At 44.3% G+C, this 19,010-nt stretch overlaps 1 protein-coding gene across 4 annotated transcripts in view; it reads left to right on the plus strand.

Annotated features, from left to right (window-relative positions):
• plekhg7 (pleckstrin homology domain containing, family G (with RhoGef domain) member 7) overlaps positions 1 to 19,010 on the plus strand; it is an 88,403-nt gene that overhangs the window by 26,173 nt on the left and 43,220 nt on the right. Inside the window, exon 3 of one of the 4 annotated variants that reach the window (XM_059654805.1) lies at positions 13,541 to 13,569. The exons of the other annotated variants lie outside the window; for them this stretch is intronic. Within the exon in view, the coding sequence (XP_059510788.1) occupies positions 13,541 to 13,569 (29 nt within the window). The remainder of the gene's footprint in view (positions 1 to 13,540; positions 13,570 to 19,010) is intronic. 4 annotated transcript variants of the gene reach the window in all.

The following is a 19,010-nucleotide window of genomic DNA, read 5'->3' on the forward strand; positions in this document are numbered from 1 at the left end:
GGTCTGTATCTTTGATCTGCCTTTGCTCCCTGTCCCTGACTGGTCAGTCTTCAAAGCTGTAACTCAGTGCTTGCCAACCCTTTTCCTACTGTAGCCCACTTTAATGCTTTACACTTGTCACAATCTCCAGACTGAAAATTGTGGGGTTCACATCGGAGGTGTGTTGGGGTGGAGGTGGAAGGTGGGAAGATGGGGGTGAGGAATTCATGGTAAAAGATACAGGCACAAAGGAACAAACAAGACCCCTCCTGTTTATTAGGCTCTGCTAGTGTTGGAGATCGGGCCCTCATTTCCTTAGGCCTTGTAGATATTTTCAGATCAACCTGTTCTGGGATGTTACACACCTCTGGAGAGAGTGAGAGTTGAACCTGGGCCTCCTGACCCAGAAATAGAGGCACTACCACTGCACTACCAGACTGCCTTTACCATGGGCCTTGTATTTTTCTTAATCAACCTGCTCCAAGATGTTATTACACACCTCTGGGACTTAAACACTGGTCTTCTGGTCAAGAAGTAGGGACACTACCCTTGTGCCACAAGAGGGCCCATCTTAAGCATTGTAATTTTTTTGTTTTAACCTATTTGTCCCATCAATCCATTCAGAGACATTATCACACACCTCCGGAGAAAGGGGGACTTTGGTCTGGGCCTCCTGGTCCAGGGCCAAGGACGTTACCTGTGTGCCACAAGGGGGCCCACCCTATGCCTTGTACAACAGCAAAGAAAATCACACAAAGCTGAAGGGGCCTCTTGGCCGATCTCAGGACTGTCACAACTTAGTTTTCACTCTGTAGCTACCACCCAGCCTCGGAGATCACACACCCAATTGCTGGACCCACTGAGGGCCACAATTTGCAATTTGGGAAACCCTTTTCCAACTGAAATCCAGAATCCGCAGCCTTTTAGAGAAGAGATTGTTAGATTTCCACTATCCTTTGAGTGGAGATCTTTTCTCAATTTCCCTCCTAAACAGCCCAGCTCTAATGTGCAGACCCTTCCATTTTTTGATCTCACCCATTCAGAGGAAATGGTTTCTCTATAAATGCCTCATTACAACACACTCCTCTAAACACACTGCCAGCCCCTAAGCCTAAAGGAATGCAAAACAAGTTTAAGTGTTTTTAAATCCCCTGCTTTTTAAATTTTAAATAAACAGGCTACAACTCTCTCTGGGTTTAAACAAAGCCCTCAGTTTTGATTTTTAGGCTATTTGCTAAAATGTAGAGAAAACAGTATCTGGTCCATACGCTTCTAATTGCAGTCTTTGTTCAAATTTCTCTAAAGTCTACAATTGTGTCATTGGCTGAGTTTCAAAACATTGAAGATTGGAGCAAGAGTAGGGCCATTCGGCCCTTCAAGCCTCCTCCATCAATCAATATAATCATGGCTAATAATCGAACTCTGTCCCTTGTACCTGCTTTCTCCCTGTACCATTTTAACCCTAATATCACTGTGCATGAATAGGAAGGGTTTAGAGGGATATGGGCCAAATGCTGGCAAATGGGACTGGATTCATTTAGGATATCTAGTCAGCATGGACGAGTTCGATCGAAGGGTCTCTTTCTACACTGCATAGCACTATAACTCTCTACGACCCCAACTAGATTGAGCTCCCTTTTGAAAACATTCAAAATTATGCCTTCAGCAACCCTCTGCAGTAGTGAATTCACCACACTCTGGGTGAAGAAATTTCTCCTCATCTCAGTTCTAAATGGCCTACCCTGTATCCTTAGATTGTAATCCCTGGTTCTGGACTTTCCTGTCATTGGGTCTATACTTCTTGTGTTTACCCAGCTTAGACCCCGAGAATTATACAGGTTCCTGTGAGGTCTCTTCTCACTTTTCTAAACTCCAGTAAATATTGCCCTAATGTGCCTCTGTGTGAGGGAAGAGCGTGTGCGTGTGTGCGTGTGTGTGTGTGTGTGTGTGTGTGTGTGTGTTGGGGGGGAAGAGTGTGTGTGTTGGGGAGGAAGAGTGTGTGTGTTTGTTCAAATTATACCCACAATTCTGTGTCAAAAATATACTCCATTCATAAAAATATCATTATATATGTACATAGTTAACGAAGCAGTCCATCTCTGTTAAGTAGCATCTGATGAAGCAAACAAAGATTAGAGTTTGACTCTATCCAATAAACAAATCAAAGTTAATTCTTATTTGTATAAGATTATATTTATACATGTTTGAGGCACCAGGAGGGTCCAATAACTGAATGGACCCCCTTTTGACTTTGGCTGATGGTGTGTTGATATTACATGCAACATTTCACATTGCTTAAAGAAATACTGTGCATTTCCTGACATTGGGTGTACTACTTGGCTAACCACATTTGAAGTACAGTTACTGTTGCAGGGTTAACCATGGAGGCCAATTTGCAAAGACACAGCTCACAAACCGTAATGGGAAGATAGGGGCAAATTACAAGCTGAGAGTAACCCAGGTTTACCTGCTATGTCACTGTTTACCATCCTGATACCAACCGCATGATACAGCAGCAATGGTGATGTGGACAAATCATAGCGATTAATTACTCCGAGAGGAAAATACTTCACTTTAGAACATAAGAACGAGGAGCAAGAGTAGGCCATCCGGCCCCTCAAGCCTGCCCCGCCATTTAATAAGATCATGGCTGACCTTTTTGAGACTTAGTTCCACTTACCCGCCCGCTCACCATAACCCTTAATTCCTTTACTGTTCAAAAACTAATCGAGCCTTGCCTTAAAAACATGCAGTGAGGTATCTTCAACCACTTCACTGAGCAGGGAATTCCACAGATTCACAACCCTTTGGGTGAAGAAGTTCCTCCTGACCTCAGTCCTACATCTGCTTCCCTTTATTTTGAGACAATGCCCTCTAGTCCTAGTTTCACCTGCTGGTGGAAACAATCTCCCTGCCTCCACCTTATCGATTCCCTTCATAATCTTATATGTTTCTATAAGATCTCCCCTCATTCTTCTGAATTCCAATGAGTATAATCCCAGCCTACTCGGTCTCTCTTTATAATCCAACCCTCTCAACTCTGGAATCAACCGGGTGAATCTCCTCTGTACCCCCTCCAGTGCTAGTATATCTCTTCTCAAGTAAGGAGACCAAAACTGCACACAGTACTCCAGGTGTGGCCTCACCAGGACCCTATACAGCTGCAGCATAGCGTCCCTGTTTTTAAACTCCATCCCTTGAGCAATGGCAGACAAAATTCCATTTGCCTTTTTAATTACCTGCTACACCTGAAATCCCACCTTCAGCGATTCATGCACAAGGACACCCAAGTCCCTCTGCACAGCAGCGTACTGCAATTTTTTACCATTTAAAGCACAGTCCATTTTGCTGTTATTCCTACCAAAATGGATGACCTCACACTTATCAACATTGTACCCCATCTGCTAGACCTTTGTCCACTCACTCAGACTACCTGTATCCCTCTGCAGACTTTCAGTGTCTTCTGCAAACTTTGCTCTACCACTCACCTTAGTGTCATCTGCAAAGTTTGACACACCACACTTAGTCCCCAAATCCAAATCATATATGCAAATTGTAAACAATTGCGGTCCCAGCACTGATCCCTGAGGCACACCACTAGCCACTGCCTACCAACCAGAAAAACACCCATTTACCCGTACTCTTCGCTTTCTACTGGTCAACGAATCTTCTATCTATGCCAATATATTACCTGTAAAACTGTGCAACTTTATCTTATGTAACAGCCTTTGGTGTGGCACCTTGTCAAATGCCTTCTGGAAATCTAGATACACCACATCCACAGGTTCCCCGTTGTCCACCATGCAAGTAATGTCCTCAAAGAATTCCACCAAATTAATTAAACATTACCTATCCTTCCTGAACCCATGCTGGGTGTTCCCAGTGAATTTACATCCATTTGTCTTGCTATTTCTTCTTTAATGGTAGATTCAAGCATTTTCCCCACTACCGACGTTAAGCTAACTGGCCTATAGTTACCTGCTTTCTGTTTACTTCCTTTTTTAAACAGTGGCGTCACATTGGTTGTTTTACAGTCTGTGGGAACCACCCCAGAGTCCAGTGAATTTTAGTAAATAATTATTAGTGCATTTGCTATTTCCGCCATCACCTCTTTTAGTACCCTGGGATGCATTTCATCAGGGCCAGGAGACTTGTCTACCTTTAGCCCCATTAGCTTGCCCAGCACTGCCTCCTTAGTGATAATGATAGTTTCTAGGTCCTCACCTGCTATAACCTTCTTGCTTTTAGTTTTCAGCAGGTTATTTGTGTCTTCCACTGTGAAGACTGACACAAACTAACTGTTTAATGTCTCGGCTATTTCCTCATTCCCAGTTATTAAATTGTCTTTCTCATCCTCTAAAGGGCCAATGTTTACCTTCACCACTCTTTTACGATTTACATATTTATAGAAACTTTTGCTGCCTGTTTTTATATTCTGTGCTAGTTTACTCTCATAATCTAACTTTTCTTTATAACTTTTTTGGGCTTTCCGTTGGCCTTTAAAGATTTCCCAATCCACTGGTTTCCCACTACGCTTTGCTTTTTTGTATGTTTTTTTTCCCCAATCTGATACTCTCCTTTATTTTCTTAGACATCCAAGGCTGGCTCTCTCTTTCCCAACAGTTCTTCCTTATCACTGGAATATACTTCTGCTGAGCACTGTGAAAAATTGTTTTGAAAGTCCTCCACTGTTCCTCAATTGACCCACCATAAAGTTTTTGCTCCCATTCTACTTTAGCTAATTCCTTCCTCATTCCTTCATAGCCTCTTTTGTTTAAGCACAGGATACAGGTACTGGATTTAACCTTCTCACTCTCCATCTGTATTTTAAATTCGACCATACTGTGATCACTCCTTCCGAGAGGATCCCTGACTGAGAGATCATTCATTATTCCTGTCTCATTACACAGGACTAGATCTGGGATAGCTTGATCCCTCAATGGTTCCATTACCGATTGTTCAAGGAAATTATCATGGCTGCATTCTATGAACCCCTCCTCAAGTCTGCCATGACCAACCTGGTTTGACCAATCGATATGTAGATTAAAATCCCCCATGATAATTGCTGTACCATTTTTTACATGCTTTAGCTATTTCTACATTTATTGCCTGCTCCACCACGATGTCATTATTTAGTGGCCTATAGACCACAGCTATCAGTAATTTCTCCTCCCTGCTATTCCTAATTTCCACCCAAATGGATTCAATGTTTTGTTCAGTAGAATGCATGTCATCTTTCACTACTGACCTGATATCATCCTTAAAAATCAGAGCAACACCACCTCCCTTACCTTCCTGTCCATCCTTCCGAACAGTTTGATACCCCTGGATATTTAACTCCCAGTCATGACCGTCCTGTAACCATGTCTTTGTAATGGCCACAAAATCATACCCGTTTGCCAATGATTTGCACTGTCAACTCATCCACCTTGTTTCGAATGCTCCGAGCATTCAGACAAAGTGCCCTTATGCTGGTTTTTGCACCTTCTTTTTGGGTCCTATTATCTCCATTACTAACAGTTCTTGAGTTCTCCTTCCCTTTAACATATTCCCTAATTTTCAATGGAGTTGAAGCTTCCTCATCACCTGCTAACCTGCTGCTTTGCCTTACATTAATTGTTATTCTCCCTCTACGCTCACTTCTCCCTTCTCCCCTACTGACTAGTTTAAAGTCCTATTAACCACCCTATTTATCGTTTTTGCCAGAACACTGGACCTGGCCCTGTTCAGGTGGAGTCCATCCCAGCTGAATAGATCCCTCCTGTCCCAGAACTGATGCCAGTGCCCCATGAAAAGGAAACCCTCTTTGCCACATCACTCTTTTAGCCACGCATTTACTTCCCTGATCCTCGCCTCCCTCTGCCAATTTGCACGTGACTCAGGCAACAATCCAGAAATTATGACCCTTGAAGATCTGTTTTTTAATTTTGTTCCTAGCTTTTTATAATCCCGAAACTGGTCTTTTTTCCTAGGCCTGCCTGTTGTTGGTACCTACATGGCCCACAGCGACTGGATCCTCCCCCACTCTCTCTAGTATCCTCGCAAGCTGGTCAGAGATTTCTCACACCCTGGCACCGGGCAGGCAACACACCATGCGGGACTCTCTATCCTGCTCACAAAGGATACTGTCTACCCCGCAACGATGGAATCCCCTACAACCACAAGCTGTCTTTTTGCTCCCCCCTCTTGAATAGCCTCCTGGAACTTGGTGCCATGGTCAGCTGATTCATCCTTCCTGCAGCCCTGTTCTTCATCCACGCAGAGAGCAAGTGCCTCATACCTGTGTTCCTGTCTGCAGGGTCTCTCCACCTGCCTCACTCGCAGCCCCTGCCCGCCACTCGAATTAACATTAGTTAATCCACCAGGTGTGACTGCCTCCTGGAACACAGCATCCAGGCATTTCTCCCCCTCCCAGATGTGCCACAGTGTTTGGAGTTGGGATTCCAGCTCATCAGTTTTGAACCGGAGCTCCTCAAGCAGCCAACATTTGCTGCAGATGTGGTCGCTGTCATTCTCAATGGGATCAGCTAGCCCCCACATCATACAGCTACAGCACATCACCTGGCCTGCCATCTCTACTTAGTTAATTATTTAAAACAATGTAGTTTTTGTTTAGTTTCACAAATGTCAGACCAGCAACTTGGGACGTGCAATAACTGCAGGTCCAGACAGTGCTAACCACTTTCTTCAAGTAGATAAGAATCAAAGACAGCCCTTTTAGGGAAAGCCACCCGAATTAAATGCTCCCCAGGTGCTTAGCTAGTAGATTCCAGCTGACCCCACGATGAAGGACACAAGGGGCAGCATTGAGAGTTACCAGCTGGTAGATGGCTAGCAGCTGTAATGATTGGCATTGCCACCAGAGGGCTGCAGGTGGTGGGTCTTGGGAGCCATAGTCATGCGTGTCCCCCTTGAACACACTACAGTCCGATCGGCAGGCTGTGATCAGTGATATCCCACAAAGATCTGGTGGCCGGCCAGTCCTGTCACGTCACAACTTACTCACATGCCATCATCCAAAACATCGCTCTCTGAAGGAACTTACATTTGAACGAACGCAAGTGAACATAGACTGCTTCCTGTGCCTGCTTCCACAGACGATCATCCCGCTGAGTGGGTCGTCCTGTCCTCAAGACGATGAGCTTGGAGGGGAAGGGGCGATCTGGGAAGATGATGAGGAATAATCTCAGGACAGCTCCCTGCCACATACCAGCAACCCGGGAATTTGCCCCACGGGGTACCCTGTGAGCGAGTGTGTGTGTTAAAGTTGCCTGGGGTCAGCAATTCACAGACCCCTTTCCCCAAAGCATGGGACAGCAGCATGTTTATAGGGGAGTCACCCCCCCGTGACATTCTGGGTATTGCTGGTGAAGACTCCATGTTCCAAAGGGAACGTCTGCACTCCTACCCAAATGTTTCCTGGCAGGCCTAACCTCTCCTCTGTGAGTCGGGTACTACCAACTGGGACCCCCTAAATTTGTACGATGTTGTGGTGCCCCTGGTGTATCTCAGTGGTGCACAGCTGCCCCTTGCCCAGGCTCAAGTTGAAACTGTAGAGTTACCAGTCGCTGATTCAGAATGGGATCCCATTGGGGTCTGCCCAAAGACAGCAAACACAGAGGCAGCTCAATAGCATGAGGCCTCACATCTGAAAAGTTTGCTGAGCGGCCTTGTTCCAGCAAATGTGAGCTTGGGACGTCTGCATCCCAGGTGTGAGCTTGGGACGTCTGCATCCCAAATGTGAGCTTGGGACGTCTGCATCCCAGGTGTGAGCTTGGGACGTCTGCATCCCAAATGTGAGCTTGGGACATCTGCATCCCAGATGTGAGCTCGGGACGTCTGCATCCCAAAAGCTACTGGGGATTTCCTGGCTATTCTTACAGCTGAATAGGTGTAAATTTAACCCATCCAGGAACACAGGTAGTTTCTTTCAATTGTACGGTCCTGAACAGGGTGAAACACTATCTCCATATTTCAGCCCCATTTAGAATCGCAAACAGAGTTCCATTTGCATAATCCTGTCTCACTGTTTCCAATCGTTCCCTGGCTATTATTAGCCCAGTTGCCTTTTCCAGGTCCTTTTAATAGCTGCAATGTTCTTTAAACTCTGTGGTAAGCAGAACTGTACACAGTGTTCTATGTATGCATGGTTATACCGATGATTTGTAAAGTGGGGAATTACTTCACTGTTCAGACTCTCTGCTGATCTTTTCATGTATTCAGAATTCTGAACTCCTGGGTTTGCAGTTCCCAGATGCTGGTTCAGAATTCTGTCACGTCTGGAAGATGCGTGCCCCACACTCTGCATTGTATTCCCTTATTTCCTGAAGGTTGGCAGTGTTTTGGGCTATGTTGTGTCCACATGAGGGAGCAGAAAGGACAAGGGAGGCACAAAGACCTCAGGGTTTGGAATGCCTCCATCAAAACTTTCGTTAACTTCCGCTGCTCCAAGAAGAACAATCCCATTTTCTCCACATTACTGGAGTCTGCTTTAGTAAGTCTGCATCGTCTCCAAGGCTTTGACAACCTTCCAAAAATATGAAGGCTTGAACTGCTTGCTTTAATCGCCTCAAAACTCCCAATTTATTTCCGAGCTAAACCAAAAGCTTGCCTCTGATTCCACACCCTGTGTATTCCCTTTGTGTTAATTATTTGGAACACTGATTGCTTTCTTGACTTTTTAATTGATGTAGTTGAACTGCTTAAACTTGTTTAGCAAACCACTTCAGAGAAAGGCTTTTCCACTATGGGACACTGGTTCTACTAATCATGTAAAAACACGCGATCGCAAACACCAGACAAATCCTCCTTTGTACTCTGGAGGGTCTCCATCAGAAGTGAGAGTCATGAGGACATTTCCTTTTCCTTATTTATTTATGGGATGAGGGTGTTGATGGCTAGTAAACATTTACTAATTATCCATAGGGCAGTAAAGAGTCAACCATTTTGCTGCGGGCCTGGAGTCACATATGGCGCAGACCAGGTAAGGATGGCAGTTTCCTTCCCTAAGGGACATTAGTGAACCAGATGGGTTTTTTCTGCCAATTAGCAATGGATTCATGATCATCATTAGACTCTTATTTCTAGATTTCTTTTTTTATTGAATTCAGATTCTACCATCTGTTATGGCAAGATTTGATCCCAGGTCCCCAGAACATTAAAAACCAAAAGAACTGCCGATGCTGTAAATCAGGAACAAGAACAAAGTTGCTGGAAAAGCTCAGCAGGTCTGGCAGCATCTGTGGAGGAGAAAACAGAGTTAACGTTGTGGGTCTGGTGACCCTCAGAACCTGATTTCAAACCACTGCAACAAAATGCACTGCAGGAGAGAAGGATGCCGATTGGCTGAGGAGTTGCCATGGCCAAAACAATGGGGAACGACAGGCTCCCCAACCTCCCTGAATAGTTCAGAAAAGGCACGAAGTTTGAACATATCACTCCTGTTTACACAGCACGTGTCTCTACGTGTTTTGTTTTGTTCTGGGGAGCACAAATAAGCGACTTTTTGAGTGATTATCCTACGTTAATTGTTGGTGTAGCTGTTAGCACGCTTAGGATTATTCAGAAAGTGCTGCCCAATCATGGAATGACACCTAAGAGACATTTTGTTAGCAGGCAAGGGTTTGTTAGTTATGCTCTGTACCCTGCCTGTCATGAACAAGCTAAGGAACATACTGTTTTATCTTTCATTATCGTTTGCTGGATATGATGTGGTTATAACACTGATTTTCCTTCTTTGCTTTGTTGGGTAATAACCCAAAGGCTTCAAAAATTTTCGTCTGGAGGAGGCCTCTCCTTGAACTGTGAGAACTGGAACAGTTGGCATGGGTTGATAATAATATTAATGACAATCAAGGAATATCACACAATATTAAACACACATAATTCATAATTCTGGTACAGTTGTAAACTGGAAGACAAGATTAATTGCACATTTTAGGTAGAGCAATTGTAGAGAGTGTAGGACAGTGGAAACAAATGTAATAGCTGTAAGTTCCGAAGTGATTTAATCTCTAACGTATGAATTCCTAGTTCCAACTTTTGCTGCTGTATAATTGCAGGCTTGGTGTTGCAATGACCCCATCGTAAGGGTGAGGCAGTAATTATAGTGTGATGTGTTTACGCAGCAATTTCCATTCTCCATATCAAGACACAAATTTGTAATCCAGGAACTCTGTAGGAAGTACATGCAGGTGTAACTTGTTTGTAAATAAATTACTTGTTGATCTTCCATTGTCTTGTGTACAGTAGCTCGGGGAGTGCTGTTTGTTGCTTCCAGATGCCATTGGATCGCTGGTTTTCTCTTGTCCTACTGGTCAGTGTTGCTTTTCCCTCCTGAATTCAGCTTGTTTCTTCTGCTATCCTTTTGGCTATATCCAGTGTGATTATATGAAACATGTGGCCCTTATCAATCCCACCCCCACCCACGCCCCCTCACTCTCTCTGAATTACTGATTCATCCCTTTAAATCCTCTGCACTTCCTATTCCTCTTACATTCACACCCTACTGCTCTCCCTAAATCCCACTCAAGTCATTTGTTCCCTCACATTGAACACTCCCCATTCCTCCTCCCTTGTCACTGTCCCTCAAACAGCTTGTGTTTTCTTTCAAAATTGAAGTCTTTTGAAAAAAAATCACTTTAGAATGAGGAAAGTCACTGGCTGTCTCTTGATCTACTCCTGTATGTGCACCCTGTCAATGACAGAGCATTAAGTTCACAGGATAACAGCCGCCTGTATATAATATAATTCATTTGGCTTTAAAAAACAAGATTAACAGGAGCTATAGGAGTTTACACCCTCAGACAATCGGAGGATTAGTGTTGACTTGATGGGCTGAATGGCTCCGGTCTGCACGGTAGGGATTCTATAATTCTTTGGAGGTCAGGCTTTAAGGTCTATTGGAATGTTTCAGATTGAAAGACGCTGTAATAAAATATTAAAGGCCAAAGAACTGATAACAGAAGTAAATTAAGTGTCAATCGGACAGGTATGTACTATTTAAACATCTTATAACATACATTTGTAAAATTTTCCTTAAACTAAAGGGTTTCGAAGGACAGGATCACCAATGGCCATTCAAAGTGGTAGTGGATGCTCCCATGAAGAGGAGGTTTCAGTTTAATATTTTATCTGTGCAGTGTCCCCCAGTGGGGCACATTTTGAGGGCAACTAGGGACGGAAAATAAAGGCTGACAGAACCAGTGATGCTCATAACACACAAATACACTTTAAAAACCCTAGATATTGTGTTCGAGGCTGAGGTTCAAAATTTTGACCAAAAACAGAAGTTGCTGGAAAAGCTCAGCAGGTCTGGCAGCATCTGTGAAGAAAAAAATCACGGTTAATGTTTCGAGGGGTTCAGAGGAAGGGAATCCCTCGAAACATTAACTCTGATTTTGTTTTTCTTCACAGATGCTGCCAGACCTGCTGAGCTTTTCCAGCAACTTCTGTTTTTGTTGCTGATTTATTGGTTTTTATTGAACTTATGACCCACTAACTCAGATGGACATCATGACCCAGCGAGACCCAGCTGACCACTGCCTTAAACCATGTGGGACCTGCTCTGTGGCAGCAAAACTCTGACACAAGTTTTTTCAGTGGACCTGTCCATGATCCCCTGACAAAGTGGAGCTGAGCTGCCTTCTTGAATCACTGCAGTCCATGTGCTTTAGCTTGACCCTCAATGCCCTTAGGGAGGAAATTCCAGGATTTTGACGCAGCAACAGTGAAGGAATGGCAATATATTTCCAAGTCAGGATGGTGAGCAGCTTGGAGGGGAACTTGCAGGGGGTGGTATTGCCATTTATCTGCTTCCCTTGTCCTTCTAGATGGTCATAGATTTGGAAGGTGCTGTCTGAGGACCCTTGTAGGTCCACTATAAACTCACTGACTCCCACAGCTCTCTGGATCACAGATCCTCGCACCCTGCTTCCTGTAAAGACTCCATCCCATTCTCTCAGTTCCTCCATCTCCGTCGCATATGTTCGGATGAGGCCAACTTTGACAAGGGAGTCTCCGAAATGTCCACCTTCTTCCTCAACTGAGGATTCCCCAACTCCGTTACTGACAGGGCCTTCAACCAGGTCCAACCCGTCTCCCTCATCGCTTGTCTTCCCTCCCGCAACAGCGATAGGGTTTCCCTTGTCCTCGCCTACCATCCCACCGGCATCCACATCCAGAAGATCATCAGATTTCATTTCTGCCACCTCCAGCGAGATGCCACCACCAGACACATATTCCCCTCCCCTGCCTTGTCCACCTTCCACTGGGACCATTCCCTCTGGTCCACACTTCCATCATCCCCAACACCTCCCTACAGCCCTACGGCATCTTCCCCTGTAACCAGCGAAGATGCAACACCTGCCCATTTACCTTTTCCCTCTCCACTATCTAAGACCCCAAACATACCTTCCAGGTGAAGCAACACTTCACCTGCACTTCCAAGAATCTAGTCTAATGCATTCGCTGCTCACAATGTGGTCTCCTCTACATGGAGGAAACAAAGAATAGACTGGGTGACCGCTTCGCAGAACATCTACGTTCTGCTCACAAAAAAAAACCCTGAACTACCTGTTGCCTGCCACTTCAATGCACCACTTGCTCCCTGGCCAACATCCCTGTCTCCGGCTCGGTGCAGTTTTCCAGTGAAGCCCAATGCAAGATGAAGGAACAAAGCCTCATTTTCCGCCTGGGGGGGTCTACAGCCTTCCAGACTCAATACTGAGTTCAATAATTTTAGGGCCTAAACTCTCCCATGTCCCAGTCCTCTACCCCACACACCAGGCCTTGTTACCCACTTAGCCTGCCATTACACTCCCACCGGTTGTTAGTCACTAACAGTCCCCATTAACAACTATTCGCCCTCCCAGCCTGATCATTAGCAACTTCTTTGTCTGTCCAACTGTCTTTCTCTCTCTTTGGGCTCTATCCTATCGTTTACTCCCTACCCCACCCATCTCCACATTTTCTGCATATAAACTGATGTTTTCCCAGCCATCATCAGTTCAGAGGAAGGGTCACAGGACTCGAAACATCTGTTTTTTCCTTTACAGATGCTGCCAGACCTGCTGAGCTTTTCCAGCAACTTTGTTTTTGTATCAAACTTTATACTTCAATCAATGCCTAATACAGACTACTTGGTCCCTCACTTTTCTGGGATCTTGCTGTGCACTAATTGCCCACTGTGTTTCCTACACCAGCAACTATAGTGAAGTTAGTGAAGTCGTTCGATGTTTGGTTCTCAATCTGACAATTCCTCTGTTGCTTTCTGAGTCACACAAAGCATGTTGTGCAAACTAATTATGTTGTCTAAAAGCAAAATACTGTGGATGCTGGTGAAGAGTCATGCCACACTCGAAATATTAACAGGGTTTCTCTCCCCACAGGTATGGCCAGACCTACTGTGTTCCTTAGCACTTTCTGTCCTAATGAAGTTTGTTTGATTACATAGTCACTCTTGTAATATATATTAGCGTTTTTTTTTTGCCACACTACATTCAATGAGAAGACTTTAATGATGTCTTCTGGTTCTCAATTGATTTTCTTTCCCCTCTCTTAGCAGACGTCCCAAGATGCAACACCTGAGAGGTAGGTCACATCATGTTCAAACTTCAGCAAGCAATGAAAAGCCAGTTTTTTTCACTCTGCTTCCCAAGCTGGGAGTTAATTTGACAACCAGGAGTAACTTGAGAAAAACTCAGAGCAACATAGCTTCTGAGATACAATGATAGAAATGTTTAAAATGAAAAGCCTGAAATGGAGAAATGCTAGGGCAGACATCAAGAACCAGGGTCACTGGTGTAAGGTCATAAGATCAGGAGAAATTTCACCCCAGTGGGTCATGAGCTGTAGAATTCATTTGCGAGATTGTGGTTCACACGGAAAGAGTGTTAATTTAAATCAAGATTAGATTGATTGACTCGTTGAAGAGTGATGAGAGAGTGGGTAAGTGTTTACTCAGACACATTGTTGACATAGACAGTAAACAAAATTTGACACTGAGCTACATGAGTCCAGCTTAGGAAGTTGAACAAACGTTGGATCAAGAGAGAAGTAGGTTCTAAAAAGCCTTTTAAGAGAGAAGTGAAGGGGCAGAAAGATTTAGGTAACAAGGTTAAAAAAGCTGGTTTCAGACCGACACCAAGACATTTTCTTCACACACTGAGGCAGACCTGAAGCCATCAGTAGTCCATTTTACGATGAGTTCAAGCACACATTAAAAACGCATTTCTGTGGCACCTATTTGAGGGACTGGGGGAAGGGTGAGATAGCCAACACAAGGAGGACAAATGACAGGGGAGCGTTAATAAATCCACAGAAAGGGCAAATAGTTGACAAATGAAGTTGATAGGGAGATAAATGTGAGGTCGTAAACTCATTCCTTGGAAAGCTGCAGCTCTAGGTGGGGTAGAGGAACAGAGGAACCTCAGAAAACAAGTAACGTCAATCGCCAAACAGTGAGCGAAAGGATGTCAAGGCTGTGGAAAAGACAAACACCATGCGATGAGAGACCAAACTGATAAATGTTTAACTTGGATTCGACCACCATTAGAGGACTGCGCTCACCATATTAGGTAGACAAGATAGAGGCACTCGAACGTACCATCTCTGAAGCTGTGTTTTTCTGACAAGACAAGAGTTTCTTCAGGTTACTCCAGGTTGTCAATTGGCTCCCTTAAAACACAGAAGGCAGAGAAGATTGATAGGCATGATGCCAGAAATGTGTGGGTAAATGTGTCAGGAAAGGGTTAACTCTCTGGCTCTCTGTCTTGGGAGAAAGGCTGAAGGATTTTTGAGGTCTTTAAAAGGTTTTGGTGCAGTCGACATGAAGAGGGTGCCTCCCCCTGTGGGGAGAGCACACCTAGACTCTGTCACTGTACGATGGTCCACAAGAAATCCAACCGGGAATTTAGAAGGAACTTCTTTATCCCTAGAGAGGTCAAAATTCAGAACTCGCTATCGCAGGGAGTGCTTGAGGGAGAGAGTGTAGAAGCATTTAAGGAGAAATGAGACCAGTTTCTGAGGGAAGATGGAGAGTTATGATGCTGGGCTTAGATTATTTACTAAAATGGGAAGAGAACCAAATGGAGCACCAACACCAGCATGGGTTAAATGGGCTGAATTGCCTGTTACTATGGCTAATACTCTGTGTATTATGAGATCCTACAACTTAACACTGACTGCCAAATCACTATCATCAGTAACATAACAATGGGGATGAGGAGGAGTTACTTTTGATGCAGAGTTGTGACTCTGTGTAATCCACTCCTCCAGAGTGCGGTGGAGGTAAGGACATTGAGTAAATTTATGAAAGAGATAAACAGATGTTTAATTAGTAACGGAATAACGGGTTGTGGGCAGCAGCCAGGAAAGTGGAATTGAGGCCAAGATGAGATCAGATGTGATAGTATTAAATGGCAGAGAAGGCTCGAGGGGCTGAATGGTCTACTTCTGCTCCTAGCTCTTATGTACGTATGGTTTGATATTGCTTACTATTAATGCCACTTTGTTTTCTAAGATAAAGTAGCCCTTTCAATAAGGAAGTGCCACTTCTGGAGTACCACGGTTGAGTTACATAGCTCATCTAATAAAGTTCTCTGAATGATGAGCAGGATTTTCTCAGTTCTTTTGCCAGGTTACCCAGGTTCTGAAGATTCTTGCTCCCTAATACTTGTTCACTCCTGGTTACAAAACTTTCTGAATTCATCTAAATTTCGTTTCAGTCAAAATGCTGGAGGAGCCCAGTCAACATATCAGTTCTCATTCAGTTATGTGGTTGGATTACATCAACATACTTGTACACTGGGTCAGCAAAGATACCTATTTTAGACAAACAATGACGCATTTCACTTGACTGCAGAAATACCATGTTGTTGAGTTCAGAATAGAGTTTGGAACACCCTACCGTTCATAAAGCAGAATTAAATAAACCTTGACAGTGTAAGGTTACATATAATTCCCAAAGTGTAGGTGGTGTGGAAAACTGAACATGCAACTACTAAGGTGTAATGTTTAGAGAAAATCCAGGCATTTAATGCAAATGAAAAAGGAATATTAAAAGGCAATAATTCAGCATGATTGTTTTCATCGAGTTACTTGGAACTTTGGGATAATAAACAATTAGCTGGTTTAATTACAGCTCGAGTTTTCCATTTTCTAAACCGAATGAGCGTTGGGGAGTCTGGTGAATGGTGAGTGACAAAGAAATATCTGTCAGACGGAGCGCCAGTTCAGTAACTGGGTAACAGAAACAAAAGCAATGTTTGTATGAAACATCCGATCATGTTTCGTCTCGATCCTTTCCCAGTTGAATAAAACTGTGCTGTTTCTACCGAAAGTACAAGAGAAGTGTAAAGCATTGACATTTGTTTTTGGCAAAGGGGTTTCAACTTGCTAACCCAATGTAAGTCAGGGCCTGATAGAAATGGCATGGTTTTCATTTCAGTGGTGCCGAGATTCAGTTGGTTTACATAAACTGGTAGTCAGTCCACATCAACAGCTTTACAAATACAGGGAATCTGGAAAGTCAAAATTCCCGGAGCTACTCAGCAGGTCTGACAGCTGCTGTGGACAGAACAATGGGGTTGAGTGTTTCAAGCTGATGAATTTTCACCAGAACTGATAATGTTAGAAATGAGTAGGTTTTAAACAAATACTGAAGAGGAGGAAGAGTGAGGGGGTTCTCTGACAGAGTGGAGGCCAGGGAATGTTGAATAACAAAAGTGATTTGGGGTGGAGGATTTGCCCTTTGAAGATTCAAATCCGCTGTTAGGGTCACAGCATCCCATAGTGAGGGAACCAGTCACCTGATAGTGATTTTCCTCACATTGGGCAGTTAATGTTTAGAGGATGGGCTCCTGCTATTCGACTTGAGGATGGAGCATAGACTCCTGAGGGTGGAAGACCATTGGAATGGCCACATGAAACAGCAGTTCAGCCTAGAGAGAGAGATCGAGACAGGACACCTCCATTTTGACACTGTCTCTCTCTCTCTCTTTCTCTCTCTCTCGCTCTCTTTCTCTCTCTCCCCTGTTCAACAGCTCAGCTACCTGAGGGATCGGGGGTGAAGTCCTCGACAGAATGGTCTCTGGTCACAGCTATGGCCAGGCTGATGGCGGAGGGTCTTACAACCTGCTTGGAATGTTGGGTAAACCCCTCCCTACCCTCTGTTGGGTGTCAAGAGGCAACTTGCAGGAAGTTGGCCTTGTGCCCAGTAGCTCAGGGGGACTGAACAACAGGGGATGTAGGCGTTGTCCATCCCTAGTTGCCCTTGAGAAGTTGGTGGTGAGCTGCCTTCTTGAACCACTGCAGCCCGTGTGCTGTGGGTTGACCCACAATGCTCTGAGGGAGGAAATTCCAGGGTTTTGACCCTGTGACAGTGAAGGAATGGCAAAATATTTCCAAGTCAGGATGGTGAACAGCTCAGAAGGGAACTTGCAGATAGTGATGTTCTAGCTAGATTCGATAATAAACCTTCTTTGTTATAAAATGTATCTCATAATTGTGCATTATATCAAGATGCCTCTGCTAGACTTAGTGCCACTGTGTCAGGATCTACAAGGTCTCATTGAGGACATTTAATGCGAACTTATTTCCAAAAAGATGTAGTTCACTGCACGATAGCACAAAGTTGCAGCAGGTAATCGGGAATGCTAATGGATTGTTGGCCCTTATTTCAAGGGGTTTGGAGTAGAAGAGTAGGGAGAGCTGTGAGTATCTCAGGTCAGAGGGCATAGTCTCCGAATAAAGGGGTGCCAATTTCAGACTGAGATGAGGAGGAATATATTCGCTCAGAGGGTTGTGAGGCTTTGGAAATCCTTGCCACAGAGAGCTGTGTGGATGAGGTCCTTGTGTAAATTTAAGATTGAGACAGAGAGTTGCTTGATCAGTCAGGGAACCAAGGGATTCGAGGAAAGGGCAGGAAAGTGGGAGTGAGGAATATCAAGATAGCCATGATCTTATTGAATGGTCCAGCAGCTTGAGGGGCAGAATGGCCTACTTCTGCTCCTATTTCTCATGATGTTATGACAGCAACTCGGTACAAGTTATATTAATATGGCAGACGTCATTACAGAGAGCTTGAAGACCCAGATGATAGTTTCCACTACATCAACATCCGAAGCTGTTCTCCCACCAAGCCCTTATGATATCATAATTGTGGATGGTGCTTAAGGCACTCTTCTGCTTTAACCCTTTCAGCTCCTTGCCCCTCATTGATAAGCTAAACTAGCTACATGTGACTTGTGGGTGGATAGTTCCGCAAACCCTCAACCCACTGTAAGGACAATGGCCTGAGATTAGGGTGATACTGGCAAACCAGCATTGTAAACCCTTCCCCTTCTCCCACCCCCAATATGGGGATAGAAAGTCTGGTCTAGACACGAGGCACCAGTAGGGACAAGATGGAGGCGGCTCATTTACATGAAACGTTAACTGCGTTTCTCTCTCCAAAGAGACTGCAAGACCCTATTGAGTATTTTCAACACTTCATTTCAGTGTCCACTGTCTTTCATCTTTGAACGAACGAAGCCAATTCTGCTCCTGGCAGTAAGTTCCAAACCTGCCCCCTTCCAAGTGAAATTAGTTGGGATGTTGAACCAGTACTATCAGTGTTTATGAGCAGCAACGTCTCACATCTGTATACTGTCTATTACCTTAAAAAAAATCCAAAGACAATTTTGCAGGAGTGTGACCAACGTAACATGCATGGTAAACTAAAGGGAGGGAGTATGGTGGGGGGTAAGGTGATTAACGGGCTGGCAGAAGGAATGTTTGCTTTTGGGAGCAGTTTAAATATGGAGAGGGGGATTGGGAGATTTTGGGAATGCATTTGACACGATGATTAATGCTGATTCCAGCCAATGATGGTAGAGCAAAGGAAGAGGGTGTGTGGGTACACAGGAGGGCAGAATCCAATGAAGAAATGGTTCAAAGATAGGGCTGGAGGTAATTAGAGAGATTAGCAAAATAAAAAGAAACGATAAGAATTCAAATGAAGATGAGAATTAAAGTTGGAGGTGCTAGAGAAC

Source organism: Stegostoma tigrinum, chromosome 25 (assembly GCF_030684315.1).
Source record: "Stegostoma tigrinum isolate sSteTig4 chromosome 25, sSteTig4.hap1, whole genome shotgun sequence".
NCBI lineage: Eukaryota > Metazoa > Chordata > Chondrichthyes > Orectolobiformes > Stegostomatidae > Stegostoma > Stegostoma tigrinum.